Below are 25,245 nucleotides of genomic sequence, written 5' to 3' on the forward strand. Positions count from 1 at the left end.
AGAGGAGTCTGCACCGTTCAGGTATCGGTCCTCCCCATGTTCTGCAGAGTCAGCTCAGCCCCTGTCAGAATACCGAGACTTGGGCAAAAATTGACAAGCTGATTCTAAAATATATACGGAAATACAAAGGACCTAGCGTAGGCAAAACAACTTTGCGAAAGCGAACAGAGCTGGAGGACTTCTACCACCTGATAGCAAAGAGTTATGACAGAGTTACGGCAGGACCATGCAGCGTTGGCACCGAGGGGGACGCCACGGGGCCCTTGAACACAATACAAAGTCTAGAAAGAGACCACAGATTTATGGTGAGAGGGTTTTCGACAAACGTACTGAGGCAGTGTGGTGGGGAAAAGATGATGCTTTTAATGAAGGGGACAGAACAGTCGGATAGCCATATACAGGAAAAAAATCCTTGTTACTTCATACCATGTACAAAAAGTAGCTTGAGATAGAAGGCCTAAAATTACAAAACTTCTGGAAGAGAGCAGGAGAAAAGTCTGAGGGACCTTGAATGTGGCAAAGATTTCTTTACTAGGACATAAGAAGTAATTGTAAGTCGGACTCTTCAAAATTAAAACCTTTTATTCTTCAGCAGGCATCGTTGTGAAAGTAGGAAGGCAAACCACAGCCTGGGAGAAAGAATTCCGAAGCACAAACCTGACGGAGGACGTACAGCAGAGCACGTGGGGGCTGTTACTGGGTAGGGGGGCCCAGGTCCTACTCTGTGGAGCCCAGATCTGTGTCACATTGGATGGCAAGAGGGACTTCACAGACAGATGCGATTAAGACGTAGAGACGAGATGGTGCCGGATTATCCAGGTGGACCCAAACTAATCACACGAGCTCTTGAAACTCCGTCATCTTCTCGGCTTTGGTTGGGCAGAGTGGTCTGGACCTGGCAGCGCCGGAGCCAAGATGAGGAGCAGCCTCCAGATGCCGCGAGGGACGTGTGGCTCACGGCGGGCAGGAGCCAGACCCCAGACCTGCACACCCGTGCACGGAACCAGATTCTGCCCCAGGGCCTGCGGGAAGGAAGCCGCCGCGCTGCCCCTCGACCAGCCCGCGAGAGCCGGGCCACCCTCCCGGCCACCAGCACTGCGACGAGGTGAATCTGCTGTTTCCAGCCACTGACCGTGTAGTCATTTGTTAGTGATGGAAAACCTACCGTATCTCTAATCCATGTGTAATGTAGTGTACACCCGTAGCAGGCCAGTGGTCCACATTAGAAAAGGGCCGGAGATTTGAACAGACACTTCCCCAGAGAAGATTTACGGGTGATGGACGGATCTAAGTCTGTGGAAAGATGCTGGGCGTTGTTTGTCTGTAGGGACGGGCGCGGGGACCGGAGCGTCGCTCTCGCCAGGACGGCCGAAGGTGAGCCGGTGGGGGTCGGCGAGCGCCTGGGGCAGCGGCCGCCCTCACTGCTGCGGGGAACGCAGACCGGCGCAAGCACGTCGGAGAGCAGTTTGGCAGCTTCTAGAACAGGAATCACACCACCCCCACACGACCTGACCATGTCACCCTGGCGTGTGCTCAAGAGAAACGAAGACCCGTTTGTCTTCATCAGCTCAATGCAGCTTTATCCACACTGGCCAAAAATCGAAACCAGCCCCGAGGCCCACTGAACAAACTGTGGCGTATCCACACGGAGGGAAGTCTTTGGTAGCGAAGCAGGGACGTACAGCGTGGGCGAGTCTCAGAGGAATCAGGGTGAGTGACAACGGACATGCCAGATGCTTCCATTTCCATAAACTTCTGGAAAACACACTGCAGACCAGTGGTTGCCTGGGATGGGGCTTGGGGGCCCATCTCCCACCCACACTATGCCTGGACTCCAGGCCCAGTGGGACGTTCTCCGGTCACCTGAGAGGTGCCTGAAGGTGGCACGGGGCTGTGCCGTCAGGGCACACAGTGACATGCGTCACCCCCCGGAGGGGCCCGTTGCATTCCCCGCCCCCCCCCCCCGGAGCATCCAGGGGCCCGTTGAGGATGGAGGGGCTGCCTCCATGTCATGGCCCTTAGACACATCCTTTCCGCCCTGAATCCCAGAAGGACCAGCAGAAGCTTGATTGCAGTGCCCCTTTTATTAAAAATAATTGCACTTAAGATCAAGGGTTTCCCTGGGTCCCGTGACTCCTCCGGAGTTCCCCGGGCCCGCTCTCATGGGACGGGAGGGCAGCCCCACCTGCTGCCGGGGGCGTTGCCCAGAAAGCAGCCTGCGGTGGCCAGAGCAGCAGCAGGGCCGCCGTGGCGCGACCTCGGGGTGCAGGCACGGCAGCCTCCTCCCGAGCACACCTCCGCTGTCTCAGACAGGCAGCTGGTGGCGGACGACATCACACACACACCAGTGACAAGCTTCAGAGAGGTACACCTTCCAGAACAGCCTTGCACACGCAAGGCAACCCTTGGGCCACAGGCCGTGGGATCCCCTGGTCCCAGGAGGTAGACGCATATGCAGATCTGGGTATTTGAGGGAGGTCAGCGCCATGAGACACGGGGCACGGGCTTCTGCCCGAGGCCCACCCGTCACATCCTGACCAAGGGTTCACAGGTGCTGGGGCCACGGTGAGATCCGTCTCCTCCTGTAAAGGATCAACGCGCCACTGGCCCCGGGTTACGACCAACTGATGAGAAACTGCTCTCCCATCGTCAGTGAGACAGGGATGTCCAGGGTCTGGGAGAAAAATAAAAAATAAAAATCGACCACCACACAGTTGCCATCAGAGGGGAGGCCCCGAGCGCCCGGCAGACAGGAGCCTGGGCTTCGGTGCGTGGTGCGCTCGGGGCCGGCCCCAGCCCCGGAGGCTTCTCGCTCTCTGCCTCCCCGGCTGAGTCCGGAGGATGAGCGTCCTCTGCATTGGCAGCCTCGGCTTTGGAAGCAGGCTGCCATTTAAACACGGCCCACGAGTCACCGTCCGTGTAGACACAGGCAGAGGAAAGATCCAGGGTGCACGAGGCCTGTCCTTCCCCTCCCTCCCTCACCCTTGTAAGACCCGGCTCAGCTGGTACCAGGTCCCCAGGGTCCTTGGCACCTCCCGCCCCCTCGGCCATCCTGGGCGACAAGCCCTCTGGCCCCATCTGTGGGCCCTCTTGCCTTGGTGTCAGGGCTGTAGGTGAAGTTGGAGACAGGGACGCCATTGGAGAGGACCTGGCTGGGGGCCACGGCCACCCCCAGGATGGTCACCTTCCTCAGCTGCAGGCTGGAGCCCTCGCTAGTCACACGCACCAACTCGTTCACGATGGTGTTCTGGCGGAATGGAGAGACAGAAGCGAGGTGTCAGAGGACGGCCCGGGAAGCCCTGCCGGTCGGGGTCGGGGGGTCTGGGCAGCAGTCGGCACCGCGCCCCTGGGCCAACCCTCAGGACGCCGGCAGGTGCATGAGGACTGGGTCAGGGCAGCTGGCCCACAGGCCCTGCTTCCTTCACAAGGCTGGCCTGGGCACAGGAGGCCCCCACGGCGCCCACCAGCTTGGGCAGGTCCTGGGACTCACATTTCTGGCCAGGAAGATGACCTTCGTGTAGTCCCCGCGCTCCAGCACCCCCAGGCTCTCCCCGTCATCCCAGAATAGCTCCCCTTGGGCCTCCCCGTTTGCGGTCAGGGCTGCGAGCAGGGCCATGGGCTGCTTCCGGGACTCCGTGGTTGTGAGGCCAGGGCCCTGGCAAAGTGGGTGGCACATGTCACCGTCTCAGGCCTGGCAGAGGCCTCCACCATCAGGACAGGAGGGACACTGGGCTGGGACAGCTCCATGCTGCAAGAAAGCAGGATCCACAGGACAGCCTACAGCGACGGCTGGGGGGGGCCTGTACTGACCACTCTGGCCAACGCAGACACCCTGGAGGGTGCGAGAGGCCACGGAGGTTTGCAGGCTGCTTCCCAAGAAGAGCGCACGAAGCGGGCCTCCCCTCTGCCTGGCACAGCCAGTCAGTTCATCTTCAACCCTCAGACACTGTGCTCTGCCTGAGGTTTGGTTGGGGATGGACCCTCTCCTGAAGGGGCAGCATGGGGTCCTGGCAGCGCCAGAGCTGGACAGATCGACTCAGGCGCCCCGCCCGGGTACCTGCAGGGGGATGATGTGCCCAGCCCGGAGGTGGAGGTTGATGGTGTCCATTGGGGCCGGCAGGGTCACCCACTGCCCCTTGCTGTGGATGGCAGACGTGAGGGGAGCCCGAGGTGGAGGTGGGAGGCTGCCGAAGGCCTCTCCTAGCACCTGCAGGGACACGGCATGTCACCAAGAGTCGGGGCAGTGCCAAAGCCCCTGCGCTGTCACTGGGAGCCTCCAGCTCCATGCAGGGCCCTGGGGGTCGGGGGGAGGCAGAGACCCTGACCCAGGCTTGGGGCGGGGGCAGAATTCTGGAGTGGGAGAACTGTAATCCAGGGGAGTTACCCACTCGAGCCTCAGTCTCCTCATCTGGAAAATGGGTCACTGCACAGCCTGGGTGGGAAGATGCATGGGGAGCCCTGGGCGAGGGCCCTCATGCACCCGGGTCTCCAGAAACGTGCTCCCTTCCGCCATGTGGCCCACCCCCGCAGGGCCTGGAGGAGGGACACCTTTGGTCCCCGGGGACTCACCGTCTGCAGGTTGTACCACGTGCCAGGGGGGAAGTAGCCAGTCACTTGGACCTTCCCAGCCTCAAGCACGGGGGTAATGAGCAGAGCCGCCCCCCACAGGAGCTGGTGGTCCACCGTCCAGGTGTGGGGGTCCTCAGGGAACCTTCAAACAGGAGGGGCGGGCGCCTGGGCCTGGTGACCTCTGAGGTCAGTGTGTTCAGGGGGCCCTCAGGGAAGCGCAAGGAGCCAGAGGACACTGGGAGGGCCACGGCGAGGCGGGTTCCCGCCGCTGGAGCTCGGCGTGGGCAGTGGGCAGGCCCTCTCCCCAGCCACACACTCCGGGCAGGGCGCCGTCCGTGGCTCCCGTGTGGCAAACTCTCCCTGACTGCTGGTCTGCTGCTGGCTAGTCCGGGTCCTACCACCAGTCTGCGTCTTTCGTGTGAGTCTGGGACACTGACCACCCTAGTTTGTTTGCCTTTATAATTCTGCACTGAGGGAAGTCGTAATACTCTGTTTCTGTTCAGAGGAGTATAACTTTTTTCCTAAATTCAACCCCCTCCCCCTTGCCTTTTGCTTCTGAGGCTTAGAAAGCCCTCTCCTGCCAGAGCACTGAGGGCCATTTGCTTCTGTGTCCCGTGGAACTTTCTAGAGCTTAGGTTTTAATGGTCTAAGTATGTAATCCACCTGGAACTTAGGTTTGCACAGCGCGAGGGGAAAAATGGATTTTTGCAGAGAACTAACAGATTTGCACTATGTGGGACTCCTCTGATCCACTGACTGGACATGACATTTTATTGCAGGGCACCTGTTGACGTATCTGAGTCCTACCTGGGGCACATCAGTTGGGTTTCTTCTGAGGTCCTTTTTCCACCCGTAAGCCAGCCCTGTGATGGTTTTATAACTCGCTTTACCACCTGGCTGGCCTGCTCTGTACTTGGTGTCCTTCACCCTGGGTTTTCAGGTACCTGGAATGTCCCCAGCCCTGAGCTGCGATCTCACGGGTGGGAAGTGGGGGTGTAAAGGGCCTCCCTCAGCTGCACTGGCCCCCTCATTCTGGGGACGACTCCCCCCCACCCCCTGCAGCAGGATGGGGCCGCCCCGGTGCCACCAGGCTGGTGGCCAGCCCGTGGGCCCTTGCTCCCCGAGCCCGGGCACTCACTCCAGGAAGAGGGGCCGGGCCACGGTCTCGCCCAGGACGTGGGCCCGGTGGAACAGCAAGTACAGGTAGGGCAGCAAGGCGTAGCGCAGGGCGAGGGCCTTCCGCATGGCTTCTTGCGCCGTCTCGCTGAACCTGTATGGCTCCTGAGGCTGCAGCGGGGGAGAGGGGGAGGGGGCAGCGGGGCGAAGGTGGGAGCACCTGGCCCTTGGGCCACGAGGTCTCCGCCTCTGCCCCGGGAGACCCGGCCTGCTGGCACGTACACCAAGTCGCGCTGCTGCGCCCGCGGAGGGACCCCCAGGGCAGGCCCCCCACTGGCTCCCCCCAGCCCCTACCAGGCTGTTGAGGTCGTTGTGATTCCGCATGAACGGGTAGAAGGCCCCCAGCTGGGTCCAGCGCACACACAGCTCCTCCGAGGTGCTGCCCAGGAAGCCACAGATGTCGGCCCCGACCAGCGGCACCCCCAGCAGGTTGAACAGCAGGATTTCTGGGAGGGCAGAGTCAGACTGGGGCTCAGCTACCCCCCCGACGGTCAGCACCGTGCTGGCCCCGGCGTCTTCCACCCGTGGTCAGCAGAAAGACCTGCCTCGCAGACCGCCTTCCGACACCCGGGGTGGGCAGAGCAGAACAGCCCGTTAGGGTTGACATGTGTCCCCCCAAAAGGGATGTTCGAGTCCTAACCGCCTGTGCTTATGAAGTGACCTTATTTGGAAAGAGGGTCTTTGCAGATGCAATTCAGCTGAGGTCACTGGAGGGGATCCTGACCCAGTATGCCCGGTGGCCGCGTAAGAGGAAGCCCAGACCGTGACGACACACGTGGGGGAGAAGGCCGAGCCAAGACGGAGGCAGGGACTGGAGGGACAGCCCCACACTAAGGACACCGAGGGCTGCCGGCCACTCCCAGAAGCTGGGAGACTCGAGGAAAGGCGCCCCCCTCTGACACCGCGAGTCCGACTGCGAGCCTCCAGGGCTGGGAGAGACCACGCTTCTGTTGCCGTGAGCACCCAGGGTGAGCCGGAGCATGCGGCAGGGAGGTAGCGAGCCCCGGAGCCGCTGAAGGTCCCGGCGCCACCCCACTGCTGCTCAGCAGGACCAGGCTGTGCTGGGCCCTCCCTCTCCTCAGGGTCCTCAGGGACCAGCAGCCGACGGGCAGGACCCGACCCAGCCTAGGGCCGTGGGGGACCCTTGCCCGGCTTGCAACAGGTCCCGGGACCTGCATGACCTCTGCCACGGGATGATCAGTGCACGCCAGAGCTTCAGCCCGAGACCCCGAGGTGGGCGCAGAGCTGGGAACCTAGCTCTCGAGGGGGCTTCAGAGGCTGGCCTGCAGGGGCCTGGGCCCTAGTGGGCCGCACCGCCCCCCCCAACGGTGAAATCAGAGCCAGTGGCATCTGTGGGCAGAGCTGGACAGCGGCTTCTGGAAGGAGGAATGGTTCCTCCCAGAGCTCGCCCAGGGCTTCCCCATGGCCCGAGGGTCTGCAGATGCATCCCACACAGCAGCAGGCCTGGGGCTACCAGAGAGCTTCCAGGCTGGGGGTCACCCAGGGAGGTCACCCCAGCCCCTTCCCCAGAGCTCCTGAGCCCTCAGCAGCATGAGAGCTCCTGAGAACTGAAGTCACGCTCCTCTGTGCAGGGGGGGGGTGCACAGCACCTGCGGGCTGGGGCAGGACGCAGCCACCGGGAGGGACATCATGAGAGGACACAATGTGATGGCTGTGCAGACAGCGGCCGGGCCGAACCGGAGATGAGGGTGCCTGGGAACTCCAGCACCGCCCGCCGAGTGGCAGAGCGCCCCCCGTGAGCTGACCCACACCGGAGAGCCCAGCCGCCCGGGGCCCCCTGGGAGCCCGCAGCAGCGTCTCTGAGCCGAGCCGAGGCCGGCACTTGGTCTGGGCCCCGCTCCCCTCCGAGCGGCCGCTCCTGACGGGCTCTCACCTGGCACGGAGTACGAGAGCTGCTCCCAGCTGCTCCACACATCCCCCGTCCAGTGGCCGGCGTACCGGCCGTGGCCGGCGAAGGTCGAGCGGGAGATCACAAAGGGGCGCGTCCCCCGAGCCCTCACGAGGGCCCTGCGCAGAGTGGGGAGACAGGGCAGTGCAGAGCGGGGCTGCCCGGGAGCCCCTCAGGGGCCCCGCACCGAACTGGGGGTGCAGCAGGGAGGCAGAGCGGGGAGTGAGCAGCCCAGAGGGCCAAGGCCAGGAGGAGCGAGGGGGGCTCCGCCCGAGCCGCCAGGCCACCCTGCGAGGCGAGCCTGTCCCGTGAGGCCCCTCCAGGCTCCCGCCGGGCCTCCGTGCAGTCGCCGCGGGCCCCCCCGAGGCGCGGGGCCGCTGGGAGCTCGGCCCTCACCTGTGGGAGGCGAGGGCTTCCGTCAGGCCGTAGAGGTTGTGCAGGTCGTAGTGCGTGGAGAGGAACTGGCGGCTGGAGGCACAGAGGGTGGCGGCCCGCAGCGTCCCGCCAACCACCCCTGGGAGAGGGGGGCTGTCTCCGTCTGTGGAGCCTCCGCCTGGCCGGCTGGTGCCCCCCACATCCCAGGAGCCCCCTCGGAACTTGGGGCGTCCCCTTTTCCAAGGACAGGGATACGGTGGAGGCTGAGGCCGGCCTTTGCAGACCGCAGACTTGACGTCCACCTGCTCCTGACCCGTTCCAAGTCCCTCCCCGTTCCTGTCCCTAAGTCCGAGACACCTTCCCTCTGAAGGGCCCCGCCCGGCCGCGTGGCCCAGCTGACGTCTCGCCAACCCGACCTTCCTCCTGGGGTTGCCGTCCCCTTTCCAGGGTGGCCGTGCCCATTGGCTCCTCAGAAAGGAGAGCTGGCCCGTGGGGGCAGGTGGGAGAACTCACCTGGTACGTAGGGCGGATTCTCCAGGTCATTGTCGGGGCAGCCGTCCACAGAGCCCTTTACAAAATTGGAGGGCTCGTTCATGTCCTGCAAAAAGAGGCCCTGGTGGTGGGCGCCCTGCCGTGGGCAGACGCTGGGGCCGGTCCCCCAGCCCCCGGGACACTCACGATCCACATGCCGTCGAAGGGCACCTGGGCATGGAACTCAGACACCATGTCCTGCCACCAGTCCAGGGCCTCGGGGCTGGTGAAGTCGGGGAAGGCAGTGAGTCCGGGCCACACCTGCAGCAAAGGCCAGAGGGGAGACCAGGCCCCCCCAGAGCTACAGCCCTGCTCGTCTGCCTGGGGGTGGACAGTCTGTGGAGGTGAGTGTCGGCGGCGGTAGGGGCCGTGGGGGGAACGCGACTGAGATCTCACTTTCAGACAGAGGCCCCAGAACTGAGTCGTGGACATCTGCTCCCCTGGCAGCCTCCCCGGCCTCCCCTCAGCTGGGACCCCCCCTCCCCTTGGTTGCGGGCACGCCCTGGAATGGGAAGTTGGGGACTCTGCCAGGCGCCCCCGTGGGAAAGCCTGGGAAGCCCCCAGGGGCCTGAGGACACAGAGACCCTTGCTAAGGGTCTGCAGAGCTCGTGCCTGGGCTGGGCCCAGCTGCCCACAAAGTCAAGGGCCCCCGATGGAAGGATTCGAGGTGGTATCAGGAGCCCCCGTCACTTCTAGCTGTGACCACCCCCCCAACCCCCGCCCTACACAACAGGATGATTTTTTTAATCCCATCCTCTTCCTGAACAGCGAGCGCCCCGTTGCCACTGGCTGGGGACTCCTGCTTTCTCACCCCGTGCCCCCCGGCCCCCACCCTACCTTCCCAATCAGAGGCTGCCCAGTCTCATTGGTGATGAAAACCCTCCTCCGCAGACCCTCGTCGTAGGGTCGGTAGCTGCCGGGGGGGCTGGAGCTGCTGATGGCAGGGTCCTGAGCGGGGTGTGGGGGGAACCAGTCAGGAGGAGAAGGAAACGCTCCAAAGCCAGGCACCAATTACTGGGGAAGTGAGAAAATGCTCTCGATACATCGTTAGGAAGAACAAAGCCAGGAGGGAGCATGCATGTGCACACGCACACGTCTGCTGAGAGACCGGCCCACGGGGCACCTGGATGCACATTTTGGCTCTGCTTTACGGGTTCTAGAGTTTCACAAATGTTCTACAGTGAACACTGATTTCTTTCAGAATAAAAGAAGGTCTGCATCTGCCCTCCCTGCCCTGAGTGGCCTCAGATACCGGCTGCGCTCCGAGGGGCCGAGCTGAGGGCAATGGCCTGCGTCAGCACGATTCGGACCTCCGGGCAGACCGGATCCCTCCGCTGTGGGGTGTCTGCCGTGCAGCTCCGCAGCCTCAGCGCCCCTTCCCCATCTCCTCTGGCCAGGTGGCTAGGCACTCGGCCCGGCCGCACCAGCACTCGGGCTGCAGGGATTGGCCCCGGGGGACTGTGGCGGCTCGGAGCCCGGCCCTGAGCCTGGCCCTCCTTCCCGTGAGGCAGAACTGAGTGGGGGAGAGGCAGGGCCACGAGACACTTGGAGCCTCTGTGGCTCCAGCTGCCCGGGCATGCAGCGCCACCCCGGCCCTCCCAGTACTGGGGGACGGGAGCCGAGCGCAGACCCCTTGCTTGAAGCCGTTCATGTAACCTACAGCTGAAGGGATCCCGAGCAACAGATGTTCCCAGGGACCCTCAGGCTGGACATCACTGGACAGCAGGGACCCAGTCTGTACGTCTGATGTTCCCTCAACAGCCGAGACCCTCAGGAAACGTCCCCAGTGACCTCGGCAAACACGAGGCAGCTGAGGCACTGGGTCTCTCCCCCGCCCAGAGAGGCAGCCCCACGTGGCGTGGGACAGGAGGGCCACTCACCACGATCATCACGTACCGCCGGCCGTCCTGGTGGAGCTCCTGCACCATGGCCGGGAAGTCCCTGAAACCGTCCTTGTTGAAGGTGAAGTCCCTCCTGGCGTCCATGTAGTCCAGGTCATTCCACTGCGTGTCCTGCAGCCAGCACGGGGACCGCTGCAGCCGGCCTGGGGGCCTGCGTCCCGGCCCAGCCCCCAGCACGCCCTCCCAGCACTCACCAGCGGGAAGCGGGCCCTGGTCATGTTCTCTAACACCTGGCGGGTGATGGTGGTGGAGGAGTAGCCCCAGCGGCAGAGGTGGAAGCCCAGGCCCCAGTACGGCGGCATGAACGGGTAGCCTGCAGCCAGGGAGGGGAGCTCCGTGAGCAGGCTGGCAGCCGGAGGGGAAGAGGGACGGAAGGGGCAGGGGAGGGGCGGTGTGGGGCCGGGGAACAGGCCTACCCACGACTTCCAGGTATTGCTGCACCACGCTCTTGGGCTCAGGGCCCAGGAAGATGTACACATCCAGGATCCCACCTGTCGACCTCCAGCTGAGGGCCGGGCTCGGCTGCAGGACCACATCTGGGGGAAGTAGCCCTGGGGCTCAGGAACAAATACCCATGCCCCATTCCCCCCACCCCTGCCCCCGTGGCACCTTGAAGAAGGGCCACATCCCACCCAGGGAAGCTGGGAGCAGCCTGCTTAGGGCCTGGGGACAGTTCCCCTGAGCCGGACTGCTTGAAGAGCCTGGAGCAGAACAGACCCCAGGACTCCCCTTGCTGGCCTCTGCTCAGAGCACACTTCGGGGTACCCAAGGACAGAGCTGGCAGAGGCCACAGCCCACTGGACTCATTTCTGGGGAGCGCAAACAAGGCCCGACGCCCTGCCCACGGCCCCAGTCCTCTACCGCTAGCCTGTCCCAACAGGTGCAGAGAGCCCCGCGCTCCCCCCATGGAGGGGGTGCGGCCACCCCCAGGGAAGCCGCTGGCCTGGGGGCTCAGAGGGAGCATCGGCTGCGGGACACGGGGACCAGGGTGAGTGCTAGGGGTGGTTGCCCACCTGCTTACCCATGGCATTGCTGTTCAGCAGGAAGACCCCGTGAGCTGACCCGCCGTCCTCCAGCACCAGGTAGAAAGGGTGCGATCCATACAGGTTCACGTCGGGCTGGGCATGTGGACACAGCACGTTAGCGCCCTCACCCACATGGTGTGTCCAATCCCCTCCTCGCTGCCCCCTTTACCGAGGGGGCGATGTCCCGGTTCCAGAGGGTGATCTTGGTCCAGTTGGTGCTGAGCATCAGGGAGCCGAGATGCTCGGCAAGGCCTGTGATGTGCTGGGATGGCAGGGAGGTGGACAGCTGCAGAAACTGGTCGGCGAAGAACAGGGGGGCCACTGTCGTGTTCAGCCTGCCGGAAAGAGCCCAGGCAGCCTTGCAACCTAGGCAGCCAGATGACCCCGAGATGGACCCTCCCAGAGAGACCCCTGATGCCCCGAGGAGGGCTGGAGTGGCCTGGCCACCTCTATGACACACTGACCCCAGGACAGAAGCAGCCACCGGAGGTCCAGTGACCCTCGGGACCTGACCCAGGTGTGGAGAGCTCCCACAGCACTACCTGGCTATGCCCATGTTGCCCCAGGTGGGCATCCAGCAGGGGACTGCCCCATAAGCCCTGGTCGCAAGCAGGTGCCAGGCAAGGGCTGCCCGAACCCTTCCAGTCCTAGGAGTTGTGGCCCCGAGCTCCTTTTGCAAGGGTCAGACTGCTCCCAGACCCCAGCCATGACCTTCCCCAGAGCCATGGAACTGTCCACCCAGGGGTGGCCAGGACCCCGAGGTTGCACAGGGTCAGGGCGAGGCAAGAACCACAGATGGGGCACGAAAGACCTATTAATGCTGATTTCATGGAATGATGTCCCATTGCATCCTGCCTGCCCCTGGGCCAGACTTATCTGTGTGTTTTCAAGACCAAAGTGTGATTAAATGCTTCAGAAAACTTCTCTCCGGTCTCTGCTCAAAGGTCAGCTTCCTAGAGAGGCCTTCTGTAGCCCCCACTCCAGAGCCAGCCCTGCCCTCCACATCTGCACAGCTCCTTTCTAGAACTTCGTTAGCATTGTTACTCCTGACATCGTACTTGGCCTCACTCACTGCCCCTTCCCACTGTGTCAGCCCTGGGGGCAGCTCCATATTGCTCAGCCAAGAACGGGCAGAAAAGAAACGCATTTCAGGAGGTGAGTTCTCCTAAGACTAAGGCAAGTCCAAGCTCATTCCCGAATATGTAACTGAGTCCAGTGACAAAGAGGAGCCTTGTCAACCCAGGGCACATATTTACGTGGGACTGTGTGGACAAAGCACACAGGGTGCGGTCCTGTGAAAATGTGCTTGCATAATCCGCCGTCAGGATAGATGGCGGGGTGTCGGCAGAACCGCTGCCCTGGCCCACGGCTCTGGGAGGGGACATGTCTGACACTGGGAGTCACAGCCACCACTTTGGATTCCAGGATGCTTTGCTGCATCCAATTCCCAGGGTGTGATGGGGGCGGTGGAGGTGACGCGTTCCCTGGAGACGAGGGCACGACCAACCGATGCCCTCACCCTCGCTACCCATCCACGAGCATCTGCTGTGGGTCAGAACCTCCTTCGGAGCTGGAGGCCCAGGAGCGAGCCTCCGGAATGGGAAAGGCTCCTTGGCGGGCAGACAGCAGCAACGATTCGGACAAACCTAAGATCTCAGGGGGACGCAAGCCCCGGGGGGACGCAAAACAGACAGGGGCCAACAGCACGGATGCCGGGCCCTGGCTCAGAAGCTGCCAGCAAGCCGCCTCAGTCTCCCCGTCCGGACAGTGGGGATGGTAACAGCACCACTTCTGAGCCGTCGGGGTGCCGATGTGCCTAAGTGACACACGGTATTTGACGATCAATAACACGTGTGAACGTAAAGCGGCGAGGGGACGTTGCCTGCGGTGGGCGTGCCGTTTCTCACCGGACCGAGGTTTCTCAGCCTCGGCACTTTTGACATTGGGGTGGGAGTGCTCTGCGTGGTGGAGCCATTGCCAAAGGTCCCCGGGAGGACGGCTCCCCCAGCAGGCCCTACCTGGGGGGCGTCAGGAGGGCATCTGCAGGGGGGTTGCTGAGGGACCTGAATGAGGTGAGGGAGGGCTCCAGGCGGAGGCAGTGGTGAAGAGCCCCAAGGGAGAGTGGGGGACGGTGCCCTGATGCCCCCACCTGGGGTGGGGGCACAGAGACCAGCACTCACAGCACCCGGCCGTCCAGCTTCCGGCGCACGACCACCCCGAAAGGCTCCTCCTGGAACTCCACGCTATAGAGTGTGGACGAGGCCCGGCTGTGGACATGCGGGGTCTCCAGGGGCACCTCGTAGCGCCTGTTGGCGGGATCCTTGATCTAGGAGTCAGATGGAGGTGCCATGAGGCCCTCTGGGGGCCAGCACGCCTCCCCCTCCTTCCTCGCCCCCCAGAGTCCCGGTGTGGTCAACTGAGCCTCCGTTTCCTCACGTCCAGAACCCCGTGTGGGTCGCCAGGGAAGACACACAACACCCAGTCAATCTGAATTCCAGATAAACAACTCTTCCCAGTATGTCTCAAATATCGCACGAGACGCACACTAAAAAAATAAATCCATTCCTTGGTTTTCTGGAATTCAAAGTTACTGAGTGCATCCTGCATCTTTATTTGCTAAGTCTGGCAACACTGCTCCACCCAGCATGCCGGTCACAGGGTGGCTGAGAGATTAGAGCACCCAGCTCAGCTCTGTCTGCTATGCAGTAATCACCCAGTAAATGCTGGCTGTTAGAAAGTACTTTGTTAAAATTATTATGGATTGTGTGCTTCAGGCTCTCTCGGCTTGGCCTCCTCATGTTCAATCCTTGGGTTTCTGCTGGGCAACTGTTACGTGCCAGACTATGTCCCAGGGGCTGGGAATCAGCAGGGAGTAAATCAGACAAGAGGTCCTCCCCTCAGGCGAATGGACAATCATCACATTCCACTGTCCATTGCCCCGAACACTCCCCCCATCCTCCCTGTCCACCTCTCCCCTTGCTGACTCTGTCCTGTAGGACTTCAGGTTCCTGGTGGGATGTCACTTACTGGGGGAGACCTGACCTCCCTCCACTGTGCCCTGAGCCCTGCCCTCTAGAGCATGTTCTAGAACCTTCTAATCAGTGTCTTAGTGGCCACTGCTCCCTGAGTGTAGGCACTGTGCGCTCACTCCTGGACTCCCAGTGAAGGCACACAACACATTTGCACACCAAACCAACACTTCATCTGCTGCCCACCCACGTTTTCTCTGCCCCTGTCTGGCCCTGCCCACCGTGAAGTGAAGCCGGCTCTCCGTCTCTAGCAGCATGTCCAGCCGTAAGGTCAAGATGTCCTTGGGGAAGAAGGTTGGGGTGTTGCGGGTCAGGGTGGCCGTGTAGCCTGTCTCCGTGGTGGTCAGGTTCTCCAGCTTGTAACTCGGGTAGCTGGGTGGGAAGAAGCACCAGGGCTGCCCCATCCGGGGGATCTGAGGCCACTGCCTTGCAGGCCGGTAGCAGCAGCCCCGGGCCTCACACTGCTCCTGGGTGATGGCCTTGTCGGGGGCACAGTCGAAGCGGCTGTTGGGGGGCACATTACACTGTGTGGGTGCTGCTTGGGGACTGCCGTGGTGCCCTGGGGTGGGCTGGGGGCCTGGGTCACTGGCTCCCTGCTGGCGAGCACGATAAAGCTCCTCAGGTACTTGGGAGACACCACGCTGCTCTTGGGGGACCACCAAGAAATCATGGAGCAGGACGTGCCCCAGGAAGGCGGCGCTGGCCAGGCAGACAAAGGTGCAGACTCCCAGCAGGGGGCGGGAGCTGGGAGGCCACCTCACGTCCATGGTCACTGGCACCAGCTGGCAGCCGGCTGGGTCCTGGAGGCCTGCTGAGAGAGGAGCTGGGCTCAGCAAGGAAGGCGGGACGGAGTGGCCGGGGGTGGTTCAGGAGGCTCTCACAGCTTCCAGACGTGGACCTGTGGCTGGTCCGGCAGTGCCCAGGGTGCGGTGGGCCGAGAACGCGGGGCAGGCGAGGATAGGCAAGCTCCCGGCACTGTTTAGAAAGACAGCAAGGGAAGGGAAAAGGGAAAGCCGAGAAAAGCCCCGAATAGGGAGTTTCGGAATACCCTGTACTGAGTGCTTACAAATGAGATGCGTTTAAAATGTGCGTAAAATGGGGCGCCTGGGTGGCTCAGTCGTTAAGCGTCTGCCTTCGGCTCAGGTCATGATCCCAGGGTCCTGGGATCGAGTCCCACATCGGGCTCCCTGCTCGGCGGGAAGCCTGCTTCTCCCTCTCCCACTCCCCCTGCTTGTGTTCCTGCTCTCACCATCTCTCTCTCTGTCAAATAAATAAATAAAATCTTTAAAAAAAAAAAATAAAATGTGCCTAAAATGATTTAAAGACATGTGAAGACCTACGTGGGAGGCTGACAAGTGGAACAAACAAGTCACAACACGCAGAGCAGAGAGGGAGCCCTGCTTCTGCAGAGACTGTGGCCGAATCACTCCGTTTTGGCAAATGAGCTGGAAGTGGAAGGGCCCTCGGGGAGACCCACCACTTTCTCTCCGCCCCTCTTCTGCTGCCCGGGGTGTGGCTACAGCCTGGTAAGAAGTCTTGGGCCACACTCCCGGGACAGCCCCCCGGCCCCGGCAGGTGGAAGGCCCTCCCTGCCCCTGCAGTTAGGTGTGGAGCAGCCCCTCTCTCTGGCTCCTCCGGAGCTAAGTCTGTTACTACCTGCATTTTGCTTCTCTGTATGTTCTAAATATTTTATAATGAACACTGTTGGCCCAGCTCCTCCGAGGAGCAAGACACCAAAAAAACCAAACGGGCAAGGATTTAATTAGGGGAGTCCTTTCTCTCCGAGAGAAAATGTGCCAGGACCTGGGGACAAAGACTATATATTTTTTTATACCAGTGTCCCAGCTGCACCTGCCCTCATCCAGACACACGTGACACCCTGTGATCACGGGGAGGCAGGGACTAGGGAACTCACCCTTGGGAGCTCTTGGGCAGTGCCCGTGGCCCTCCCCACCCAGAGTTCAGGAGCGCAGGGGTGGCCAGGGGCACCGCAGTGCCAGCACCCGTCCCCTGCCGCCGTGTCCACTCTGCACAGGGAAGAGACCCTAGAAACGGGAAGGGCTGTCAACCAGAGGGCTTGACAATTTGGACAAAATGGGGAAAAACACCGAAGGTCAAGAGGTCAAGTGGCGCTGCCGGCCGGGAGGGCCTGTGACCTCGCTTTCAGGGAAGTGGCTCGGAGCCGCTGCTCCCCCCGCCAAGGGTGGTGGTGTAGACAAGCCGGGTTCAAAGTCCAGCTGTGCCCTGACCAGAGAGGCAGGGTCCCTCACCCTGTGCCTCAGTTTCCTCCCCAGAATGGGGCAAGGCGGCCTCCGTCGCCCAGCACCGAGGGCGTGGATGAGACCGTGGAGTCCCCGGGGTCCCCGTCGTTAACCGCTGCCCGCCGCCCGGGGACCCTGGCACGACGCGCTCAGCTTCTCCACTAGCAAACCACAGAGAATAAATCCCGTCGATCGATCGGTCCCTCCCCCTTAGGGAGTCACTGCTGCCCGGACCGCCGAGCCCTTAGTCGACGCGGGCGCCGCAGTCCGTCCCCGCCCCGCCCCGCCCTTCACTGGGACCCCCACAGCCCCCTGGTCCGCTCACCTCCGCGCACGCCTGCCCAGCCTGGGCCCCTCACGCTCACCTCCGCGCCCGCGCACCCAGCCCGCCTCCCTCTCCGACCGCCACTCCCCGCCGCGTTAGTCTCCGCGCACGCGCGCCCGGTCCGCTCCCCCCCCCACCCCCTCTCGCAGCTAGCCTCCGCGCACGCGCTCCGGCCCGCAGCGGCCACCCGGCGTCAGGCGCTGGCAGGCACGCGCCAGAGGGGGCGGGGCGGACCGGGTGACAGCCCGCCCGCGCAGGCGCCCTGGGCGAGGGTGTGCGCCTCTGGGCGAGGGTGTGCGCCTCCGGCCGCGCGCGCCCGGTGCTGGCGGGCCTTTTCCGTCCCCGCCGGCCGCTGCGCCGGGAGCCTGGAAGGAGGACGAGCGGTGCAGGCACTGGGCGCCGGCCTTGGGGCCGCCCCGACGGGGACCGTGGGCTCGCTCACTCCGTAGCCCGTCAACTGAAGCCGTTCGGGAAGGGAAAGCGTCTCGTACCCCGAAAAGCGGCGGCTGTGCGACCTGACCTGGCGCTTCGAGGGGCGCCTCCCGCCGCGAGGGTGCGGCGCGGGCGGGGCCTGTTTCTGACGCGCTGGCGGATAAAGACGCCTTTCTGCCGCATTCAGAAAAAAATTTTATTTTTCTGCTGAAAAGTTTGAAAGTGAAATGGTTTTGTAGGCCCTTTCCGAGGACGGCGCGGAGAAGCTGCCAGGTGGCAGGTGCTCAGGACGCGGGGCGGGGGCGGAGTCACCCCAGGGGATCACACGAGGGGTGAGAACTGCGCGGGGACAGCTGGGGAGGTGGTGCGTCCTCGGGGCGCCGGGCACCTCGCCGCTCTCCATCGGGCCCTCCTCCCGGACATCGCACATCGGACTCTGGAGCGGGACCGGGGCATAAGCAGGAGGCACCGCGGTCCCCTCTGCTCACTCTCAGGGAGGAGGCGGATGCATTCCCAAACCCCGAGTAAGTCCAGCGTGGGGTGGAAGACTCCCCGAAATGCCACCGGAAACGCTGGGAGTCGACGTGGCTGGAACTGCTGGGGGTCTGAAAGAATCCGGATCTACCATGCGGGCCTACCTGTTTCTCTAAAAGGACGTCACTCTCTGAGGGTGGACATGGCTTGATACACAGAATTCTGGTCTCTTCCACGGTGGGGGGGCGGGGAGGAGCAGGCCGTGGAAGGTGGGGGTCCAGACTGCTCTCTAGGGGGACTCAGACGGCTGGAGCTTGCTGGCGATTGTCTGGCTGACCTTGAGCAGGGCCTCCTGGAACTGGGGGTACTCGTCCTTCACGTGGTCGAGGATGGTGCTGATGATGCCCAGTCGGTTGTCCAGGCGTCTGTGCTCGGCCAGCAGCAACTGCTTGGAGCGGAACAGGAACACGTACCTCCCATCCTTCACAGCCTGGAGGTGCTTGACCCGCGTCTGCAGGGCCACCAGCTCCGAGAGGTTCTTGGGTGGGACAAAAAACCCCGCATGAGGTTATGCAGTTTGAAACAGGACACCTGCTGCCCCCACACAAACTCAGGACTGGAGGAAATGCCAGGGGGAGAAGAGGCTGATGCGCAGTGAGCTGGGCCTTCTCCTTTGCCCATTGTCTGAGAGACATTTGACATTGCTGGGTGCCGGTCCCACAGTGGACACTTCCCTGCGCTCCCTCCCCCATCTCTGCTGATCAGGCTTGGACCCTGCAGACCCAGTTGGCCCCACTCTTCTGCTCACACCACATCCAGTCTAGCAGGAAATCCCACTGGAGCAGCTGAAATTATATGCAGAATCCCACAGCTTCTCAGTAGCCTCATGGCTACAGCCCCGGTTTGTGCATCACCTCAAGTAGGCCTCCTCTGTCTACCCTTGACCCTTCAACATCAGAACCAGAGTGATCCTCCTAAATCTGAGCCATGCGTCAGCCCCAAACCCTCCACTGTCTTCCCACACCCCTGAGAAGAGCTCAAAGTCAAGATCACCGCCGCCCCCTGGCCGTGCACAGCATGGGGTGTGGTCTCTCTGCCCTCAGGTCCAGCCTGCTGGCCTCTGGCTGCCCCTAGAGTGGTTTCCTGACCTGCTTTACCCAGCCGGCTCACTCCCTTGCCACCTTCAAGCCTGGACTCAAATGTTTTCTCGAACTACCCTACTTAACACCACCTCCCCCCCCCACCCCCCCCCCCGCCCCACCAGTGCCCTTTCTCTCCTTTATTTTCTCCGGAGTATTTATCACCACCTAACGCGAGCTATCTTTTTCATTCATTTTGTTTATCATGTGTCCCTCTGTCCTCCCTCAGGAGGCCTGCTCTGTAGCCTTAGCACCCAGGGCAGGGCCTGGCCCATAAAAGATGTGCGATATTATTAGATTATTAGGGCATGTGAGGTGAGTGAGTGATCACAGAGCTATGGGCAGTGCTGGGATCCCTGAGCTTAACTGCATTAGGAGGAGGCCTTGCCCAAGGGCGCACTGCTGCTGTGAGGGGCAGGCTCCATGCCTGGCTACTTGTGGCCCTCGCCCCTCGGGGCACTGGCCTACCTGTTGCTTGAGGGCCAAGAGCCGGTCCAGGTCGGCCTCGAGCTCGTCGATGCTGGACTGCATTGTTGACAGCTGTTCCTGCTTCTCCAAGAGGGAGCTGCTCAGGTTTTTTTGAGTTTCCTCCAGTTCCAAGATGGCTTTGGTGCACTCCTCGGTGGCCTGGGAGATAGACGGGACCGTCCTGGGACCCTGCCTCCTGGTTACTTAGTGGGCAGAGTCAGGCTAGAAGGATACAATCCGGGGAGGATCCCCACGAGGGCAGAAGGAGTCCCTGCCCCTCAGGAACCAGGACCTGGAGGGGTGAGTCCCAGTGAGACGCCAGGGCCCAGGTAAGCCCACACTGCAGGCTGCTCCCCAAAGGCAGGCGTGGCTGGGAGAGAAAAATGGGGGTCCCCTGCTTGAAGCAGGTCTGTCTGCAAGGGCACAGGGGCCAGGGGCAGCTGGGCAGCTGCATGCCAAGAGTGGGAGCAGGAGATGCCTGGGGCAGGAGCTAAGGCCTCGTGGGGTGGGGGGTGTTGGGGGTGGGAGTGGAGGAGGCCTGGCTCCATCACAGTGAGGTTGGGCAGCCGGGGCTGGTGGGGAAGCAGCTGGTGGGATCCAGTGGATAAATGAAGTAGAGGTGACAGAGTGACTCTCAGGGTCTAGCTGGGGACACGGGAGAATTTGGGATGTGCAAAGGGCCAGTCTGTGCACAAACGCTGGCGGTCTTGCCGGGTGTGTGGCGCGTGGGGGAGTGTGTGGCAGGAGGACTTGGATGCAGCCCACCTGGAGCTGGAGCTGAGCGGGGGTCGGGGAGGGCAGGGCAGAGGTGGCAGCTGGGGAGCCCCGGGGTGGAGAGGAATGGACATCATGAGTGACCGGCATGGCAGAGAGGATTGGCCAACAAGGACCAAGAAAAGCCATTCTGCTGCCCCCAGTAATTTCCAAATGAGCAGTTGGGTCAAGCCTGTCATTTTCAGTTAATCTCTCCCGGTGCAGGACTTAGACCTTCAGACACTATCCCAACAGTCTCCATGTAATCCTCTGGACAGCTCCACAAGGTGAGTACCCATTTCACAGGTCAGGAAGCTGAGGCACAGAGCTGTCAGGCAACATGCCCGAGCCTTGAGTGGAACAGATTGTCTGGAGCCCAGTGGGGCTCCGAGACCAGGTTCTGTCTCAAGTGAGCCTTCACCTACCCGGGAGGGGGTTACTGCTCATATTTCCACCTGGCAGAGGCGGAAACACGGGCTTTGAAAGGTCCTACATATGCCCAAGGTAGCAGGGGGCTGAGGGAGTCTGAGCCAGAGCCCGGCGACGGCCGAGGGAGTGGGTGCTGGGCAGGGCACACACCACATGCTTGCTGATACGGCCTAGTGCACGAGGATGTGGACCCTCCGAGTGCCCATCAGCCTGTCCCCAGCACCCAGTCAGGGTCAGAGACACAGGGACTCACACGTGAGCCATGGTTCAACACGCTGTGCGTCCCTGATGCCATTTCTGTGAGGTGGTAAGGGGCTGAAATCTGGCCATCTTGGCCCTGGGCGGCACTGCTCTGTGTAGCTCTTCTGTTAAACCCAAGACAGACTTCCAAAGAAAGGGCCTGTCGTAGCCCGGCCCCCCTCAAGGGCCCAGTGACAGCCACTGCACCTTTACCCAGAACCGGCACGTGGGTCATGGGGCTCAGGCCCAGAGGGTGCAGGGGACAGCCGGCTTGTCTGGTTCCAGAGCCAGGCTCCTTCCACCCGCAGCGCCCCACTGCCACATCTCAGCCTGGTAAAACAGCCCCACACAGCAGCCCTGACTCCAGCTCTGGGAATGGGGGCAGGAGAAGGGGCAGTGCTGAGAAACAGGCTGGAAGGACAGTGTGACCAGGTCCACGGCACGCTCCCCCCTTGTCGCAAGGCCCCCACCTTGTGAATGTCCCTGATCTTGCGTCGCAGCTCTGTCTGCTGGTGGTGGAAGTCCGTCCGGGTGAGCAATTTCTTGTCCACCTTGGACTGCCCCTTGGCCTGAGTCGAGATGGTCTCTCTGCGGGCAACGGCCAGCTCCATGTCACGGATCATCTTCTCCTGCTGCTTCAGCAGCTGCCCATGCCTGACCTGGGTACACAGGGCAGAGGGGCCGTGAGGGAGAGTGGCGTCTCCACTACCTCCACAAACCCCTGACCCGGCAGGGAGACAGCAAGGGGAACGTGCCCGAGGACAGAGGGATCTGGAGCCATTGCCCACTGGTCAGAATGATTTGAAGGTCCATGTAAAGAACACACAAATGGGGAAACTAGAAACTGTCAGAGGCCAGGGGAGGTTAGCAGACCGAGGACTGCCACATGCAGCCTGGGCAGGATTCTGGAGCAGAAAAGAGACAGTAGCCAAGAGAACAGGGACACCTGTACCAACGTTGATTTCTTAGTCGTGGTTTTGGAAGATGGTGATGTGAAGGGTCTGTGGGACCAGGGCTGGGGCCCTGGTTGTCAAGGAGACTGACTGTAAGGGCTACATGAGGGCTTTCTCGAGTGCTAGGAGTGTCCTGTCTCGGTCGTGGGGGCAGAGATGTGGGCCCGGGCTAAACCCATCCAGCCAGACATTGAACATAAGTACATCTCCTTGTGTGTATGTTCTGCTTCAGTGAATCTGATTCAGAATAAAAAAGGATAAACAGGTAGGAACCCCCAGGTCAAGATGGTGGTGGGAGATCTAGCCCAGCCACGTTTAAAGTCTGCAGTGGTTGGAGCCCAGGATGGGGACGGCACAGATGGGGTGGGGGTGGGGGGCTGTTGTCAGCTCCACGTTGGCTCAGCAAGCGAGCACAGATTATCTGGGGATGCCAGCATGACTCACGCCCCAGCTGAGAGAACAGGGATGGGCCCCTATTTAACGCCATGTCCAAAAATTAATTCCAGGTGGATTCAAGATCTAAAGACGTGCAAACATGTGCAGAGAACTTGGGAACGTATTTGTGTCACTTCAAGCTGCGGGGACCATCTTGAGCAATCCAGGAAACCTAGAAGCCATGCAGAGAGACAGACAGGCCTTACAGCATGCATAGTAATGACCCCATGAGTGAGGAGAGACTCAGCGCAGAGAGCATGAAGGCCAGCAGCAGAAGAGGGAGAACGGGTGGGACAGGTGTCCAAGGTGGGGCTTAGTAACCGTGATACGCAAAAACTCCCTAAAATTGCCAAGAAATAAAAAAATGGAAATAGGAAATTGAGGAAGTGTTCACACACACACACACACACACACACACACACACACACACAGGCGCGTGCTCAATACCCCGTAACAGAAAATGTGGAAGTATGAAGCTTCTAGAAGAAAACATAAGAGAAAAATCTTTGTGACCTTGGGCCGGGCAATGATTTCTCAGATGCGCCACCAGAATGACGCACAGAGAACAGAGCTGGACCTCACCCACGTGAGGAGCCTCAGACGTGTTATGGGGAGTGAGAAACGCCACACTCACAATAATAATTCATGCTACAGGGTCTGCTTCTGTGACATCCTGGGAGAGTCGGGGACAGGGACATGGGAAGCGGAGCCCAGGAGGCACGAGGGACTTGAGGGTGATGCAGATTTGGGTATCACAAAGGGGGGTGGTTACGTGGTTGTATGTTTCTGTCACAGCTCATGAGATCGTGCCACCAAGGGCTCAGTTAAACACCTCAATTTAAAAATAAAGGCTCTTGGGCCAGTGACACCCAGAGGTGCCCAGGCTGTTGGGACACAGCCGTCCTCGAGCGCCTCCTGGAGAAGTGATCTGTGGGGCTCTGGTCAAGAATGTACACTCCTCCGCCCTGTAACCCCACTTTTGGGGATCTAACCTACAGGATACAAACAAACCAACCCCAGTAAGAAAGGATATTATGGCAAGCACAAGGAACCGGGACAATCTGGATTCTGATCACCCTGGGAATGCTCCGAGAAGTTAGGATAAATCCGTAGGACGTTCTTTAACTGTTAAAACCGGGCTAATGTCCATATTGTTTTTTAAAAAAGGTTGCAGAGCTATACGTACAGATCCTATTTTTGTGAAGGAAAGGAAGCAGCAGGGAGTCGCGGGTGGAGGGACGGCCACACCCGTGTGCGCATGCGCAAGCGTGTGGGCGGGGGGCGGGGTGGGTCTGGCCTGCTGCGGCCAGCACATGTGGCTTCTGTGGTTGGAAAAGTCAATTAAGTGGAGTGTTTTAAAGACTTATCAGTAGCATATGCGTTTGATCAGAATTCCTCTGAACTCCATAGACAGAGGGGTCCTGATTAAAAGCGGCATTGTGGAAGTGATGCCCGCCTGATTTTACTACCTGCTCTTACTGTATCCTAAGGCTCAGAGAGAGCCTTGATTTAATTACCAACCTTTTTTTGAGGTAATGAAATCCAGCTCAGGACAGTGGAGAGAAAGCGAGGCTCCCAGGGAAAAGACGGGCGTGTTCTTTGACTACGTTTTACCGGGCGAGACACCTTTCCTCGACATTGGGGTGTCTTTCCCCAGCGGGTCGTGGGATTCAGGGGTCCCCACCAGCCCTCAGAATCGTCAGAGTGCGCTGACTGCATGGGGCGAGGGTAAAACAGTGTCTCGCGAAACACCGAGCACATGACTGTGTGTGTCTTGTGTCTGTGATCCTGTGAACCCAAGTGGATGGACCCTGGACGGGAGGTCGGCAAGAAAACAGCCCACAGTGCTTGTGCTCCAAGTGCCCTTCCCGGGGAATGGTGTCCATGCCACTGGCCAGGGTGGCCCGTGGGGTTCCCGGGGGGCCCACCCCCAGTGAGGTCAAGCCCCCCAGAGCCCCCACCCACCTTCATCCTGTGGATCTCCGCCTTCATGGCTCGGATCTCTGTCTGGCCGGTCTCGGAATCCACCGATGCACGCATCTCTTTTGCCAGCTGGATTTTTTTCTCCCAAAGCATGATCTGGTGTCTTTAAAGGTGGGAGAGGCAGTGTGAGAGCTGGAGAAATTAAGGAGATTTCCTTCTGATGCTTCTGCGAGCTCATGCTCTAAGGACTCGCTCCAAATCGAGACCCACAGTGGACAGCTGGAAGGCAGGTGTTAGCAGAGGCTGAGCGCAGTGAGCTCGGGGCAGCTCAGAGCAGGGGGCCGGGACCTGGGACCCTCTCTCTCTCTCACTTAGCGTGTTTAAATACCCAGGCACTGAGTGAAGGGCTTGACTGTCAGACACAAATTTCCCCGTTCTGTGACCTGCAGGTCAACATAAACCCCTGGGCCGAGGTGCTCTCTCAAGTTCCTGCCAGCCCACCCAACCCAGGGCGAAGGGGGCTGTCCCACCCCAGTCAGTGTTGCCATCATGGAGTCGCGTGGTGACGTTGCGGGGGACAGCTACACTGCGGTGCACGCAGCGCCTACGCCTGAAGCCACCGGAACTCTGTGCGTCAACTATACTTCAACTAAAAGAAGTTCCCATAGCAGCAAAGACCGATGCCAGCGCCCTGGTCTCAGTGTTTGTGTCCCGCTCCCTGACGCCCAGCGTGATGGTGTTTGGAGGTGTCACCTCTGGGAGGTGCCGACTCATGAATGGGATCTGCGCCCTTAGAGAAGAGAACCCACAGAGCACCCGCGGGGACACAGGGGGAAGCCCGCGCGACCCAGAAGAGGCCCTCACCCACGCAAGCTGACACCTTGACCTTGACCAGCCT

General features: G+C 61.2%; 2 protein-coding genes across 6 annotated transcripts in view; both read right to left on the minus strand.

Moving 5' to 3' along the window:
• Positions 1-2,065: 2,065 nt before the first annotated feature.
• On the minus strand, positions 2,066-17,219 carry GAA (alpha glucosidase). 5 transcript variants are annotated; one of them, XM_081804324.1, is made up of 20 exons: positions 17,142-17,219; positions 14,737-15,326; positions 13,667-13,812; positions 11,656-11,821; positions 11,483-11,579; positions 10,878-10,997; positions 10,656-10,774; positions 10,441-10,572; positions 9,398-9,508; positions 8,708-8,821; positions 8,543-8,627; positions 8,051-8,168; positions 7,640-7,773; positions 6,040-6,191; positions 5,708-5,856; positions 4,570-4,711; positions 4,058-4,207; positions 3,491-3,655; positions 3,095-3,247; positions 2,066-2,674 (listed from the first exon to the last, which is right to left on the minus strand). In XM_081804324.1, the coding sequence occupies exons 2-20, from the start codon at positions 15,280-15,282 to the stop codon at positions 2,615-2,617; spliced, it is 2,859 nt and encodes a 952-aa protein (XP_081660450.1). In that variant the 5' UTR covers positions 15,283-15,326; positions 17,142-17,219; the 3' UTR covers positions 2,066-2,614. The 5 variants fall into 5 exon arrangements, with proteins under 5 accessions (XP_081660450.1, XP_081660447.1, XP_081660451.1 ...); XM_081804321.1 differs by having other exon boundaries at positions 17,102-17,201; XM_081804325.1 differs by lacking the exon at positions 17,142-17,219 and adding an exon at positions 17,102-17,125 and having other exon boundaries at positions 14,737-15,323.
• A 496-nt stretch (positions 17,220-17,715) lies between these two features.
• CCDC40 (coiled-coil domain 40 molecular ruler complex subunit) overlaps positions 17,716-25,245 on the minus strand; it is a 37,745-nt gene continuing 30,215 nt past the window's right edge. Inside the window, exons 16-19 of the mRNA XM_081805947.1 lie at positions 24,390-24,510; positions 21,507-21,695; positions 19,615-19,773; positions 17,716-18,545 (exon numbers count right to left, since the gene is read on the minus strand). Of these exons, the coding sequence (XP_081662073.1) occupies positions 18,297-18,545; positions 19,615-19,773; positions 21,507-21,695; positions 24,390-24,510 (718 nt within the window). The 3' untranslated portion in view covers positions 17,716-18,296. The remainder of the gene's footprint in view (positions 18,546-19,614; positions 19,774-21,506; positions 21,696-24,389; positions 24,511-25,245) is intronic.

Source organism: Leptonychotes weddellii, chromosome 15, assembly GCF_054177405.1.
Source record: "Leptonychotes weddellii isolate Sample4059 chromosome 15, ASM5417740v2, whole genome shotgun sequence".
In the NCBI taxonomy this organism is placed as follows: domain Eukaryota; kingdom Metazoa; phylum Chordata; class Mammalia; order Carnivora; family Phocidae; genus Leptonychotes; species Leptonychotes weddellii.

Bases quoted from the DNA above. Each gene is read 5' to 3' on its own strand.
- GAA (XM_081804324.1), bottom strand. From the start codon at position 15,282: ATGGACGTGAGGTGGCCTCCCAGCTCCCGCCCCCTGCTGGGAGTCTGC. The intron at 13,813-14,736 runs GTGGGCAGGGCC...TCTGACTCCTAG, and splicing joins AGAGCCGGCTTCACTTCACG to ATCAAGGATCCCGCCAACAG. The intron at 8,822-9,397 runs GTAGGGTGGGGG...CCTTTGCTGCAG, and splicing joins GGCAGCCTCTGATTGGGAAG to GTGTGGCCCGGACTCACTGC.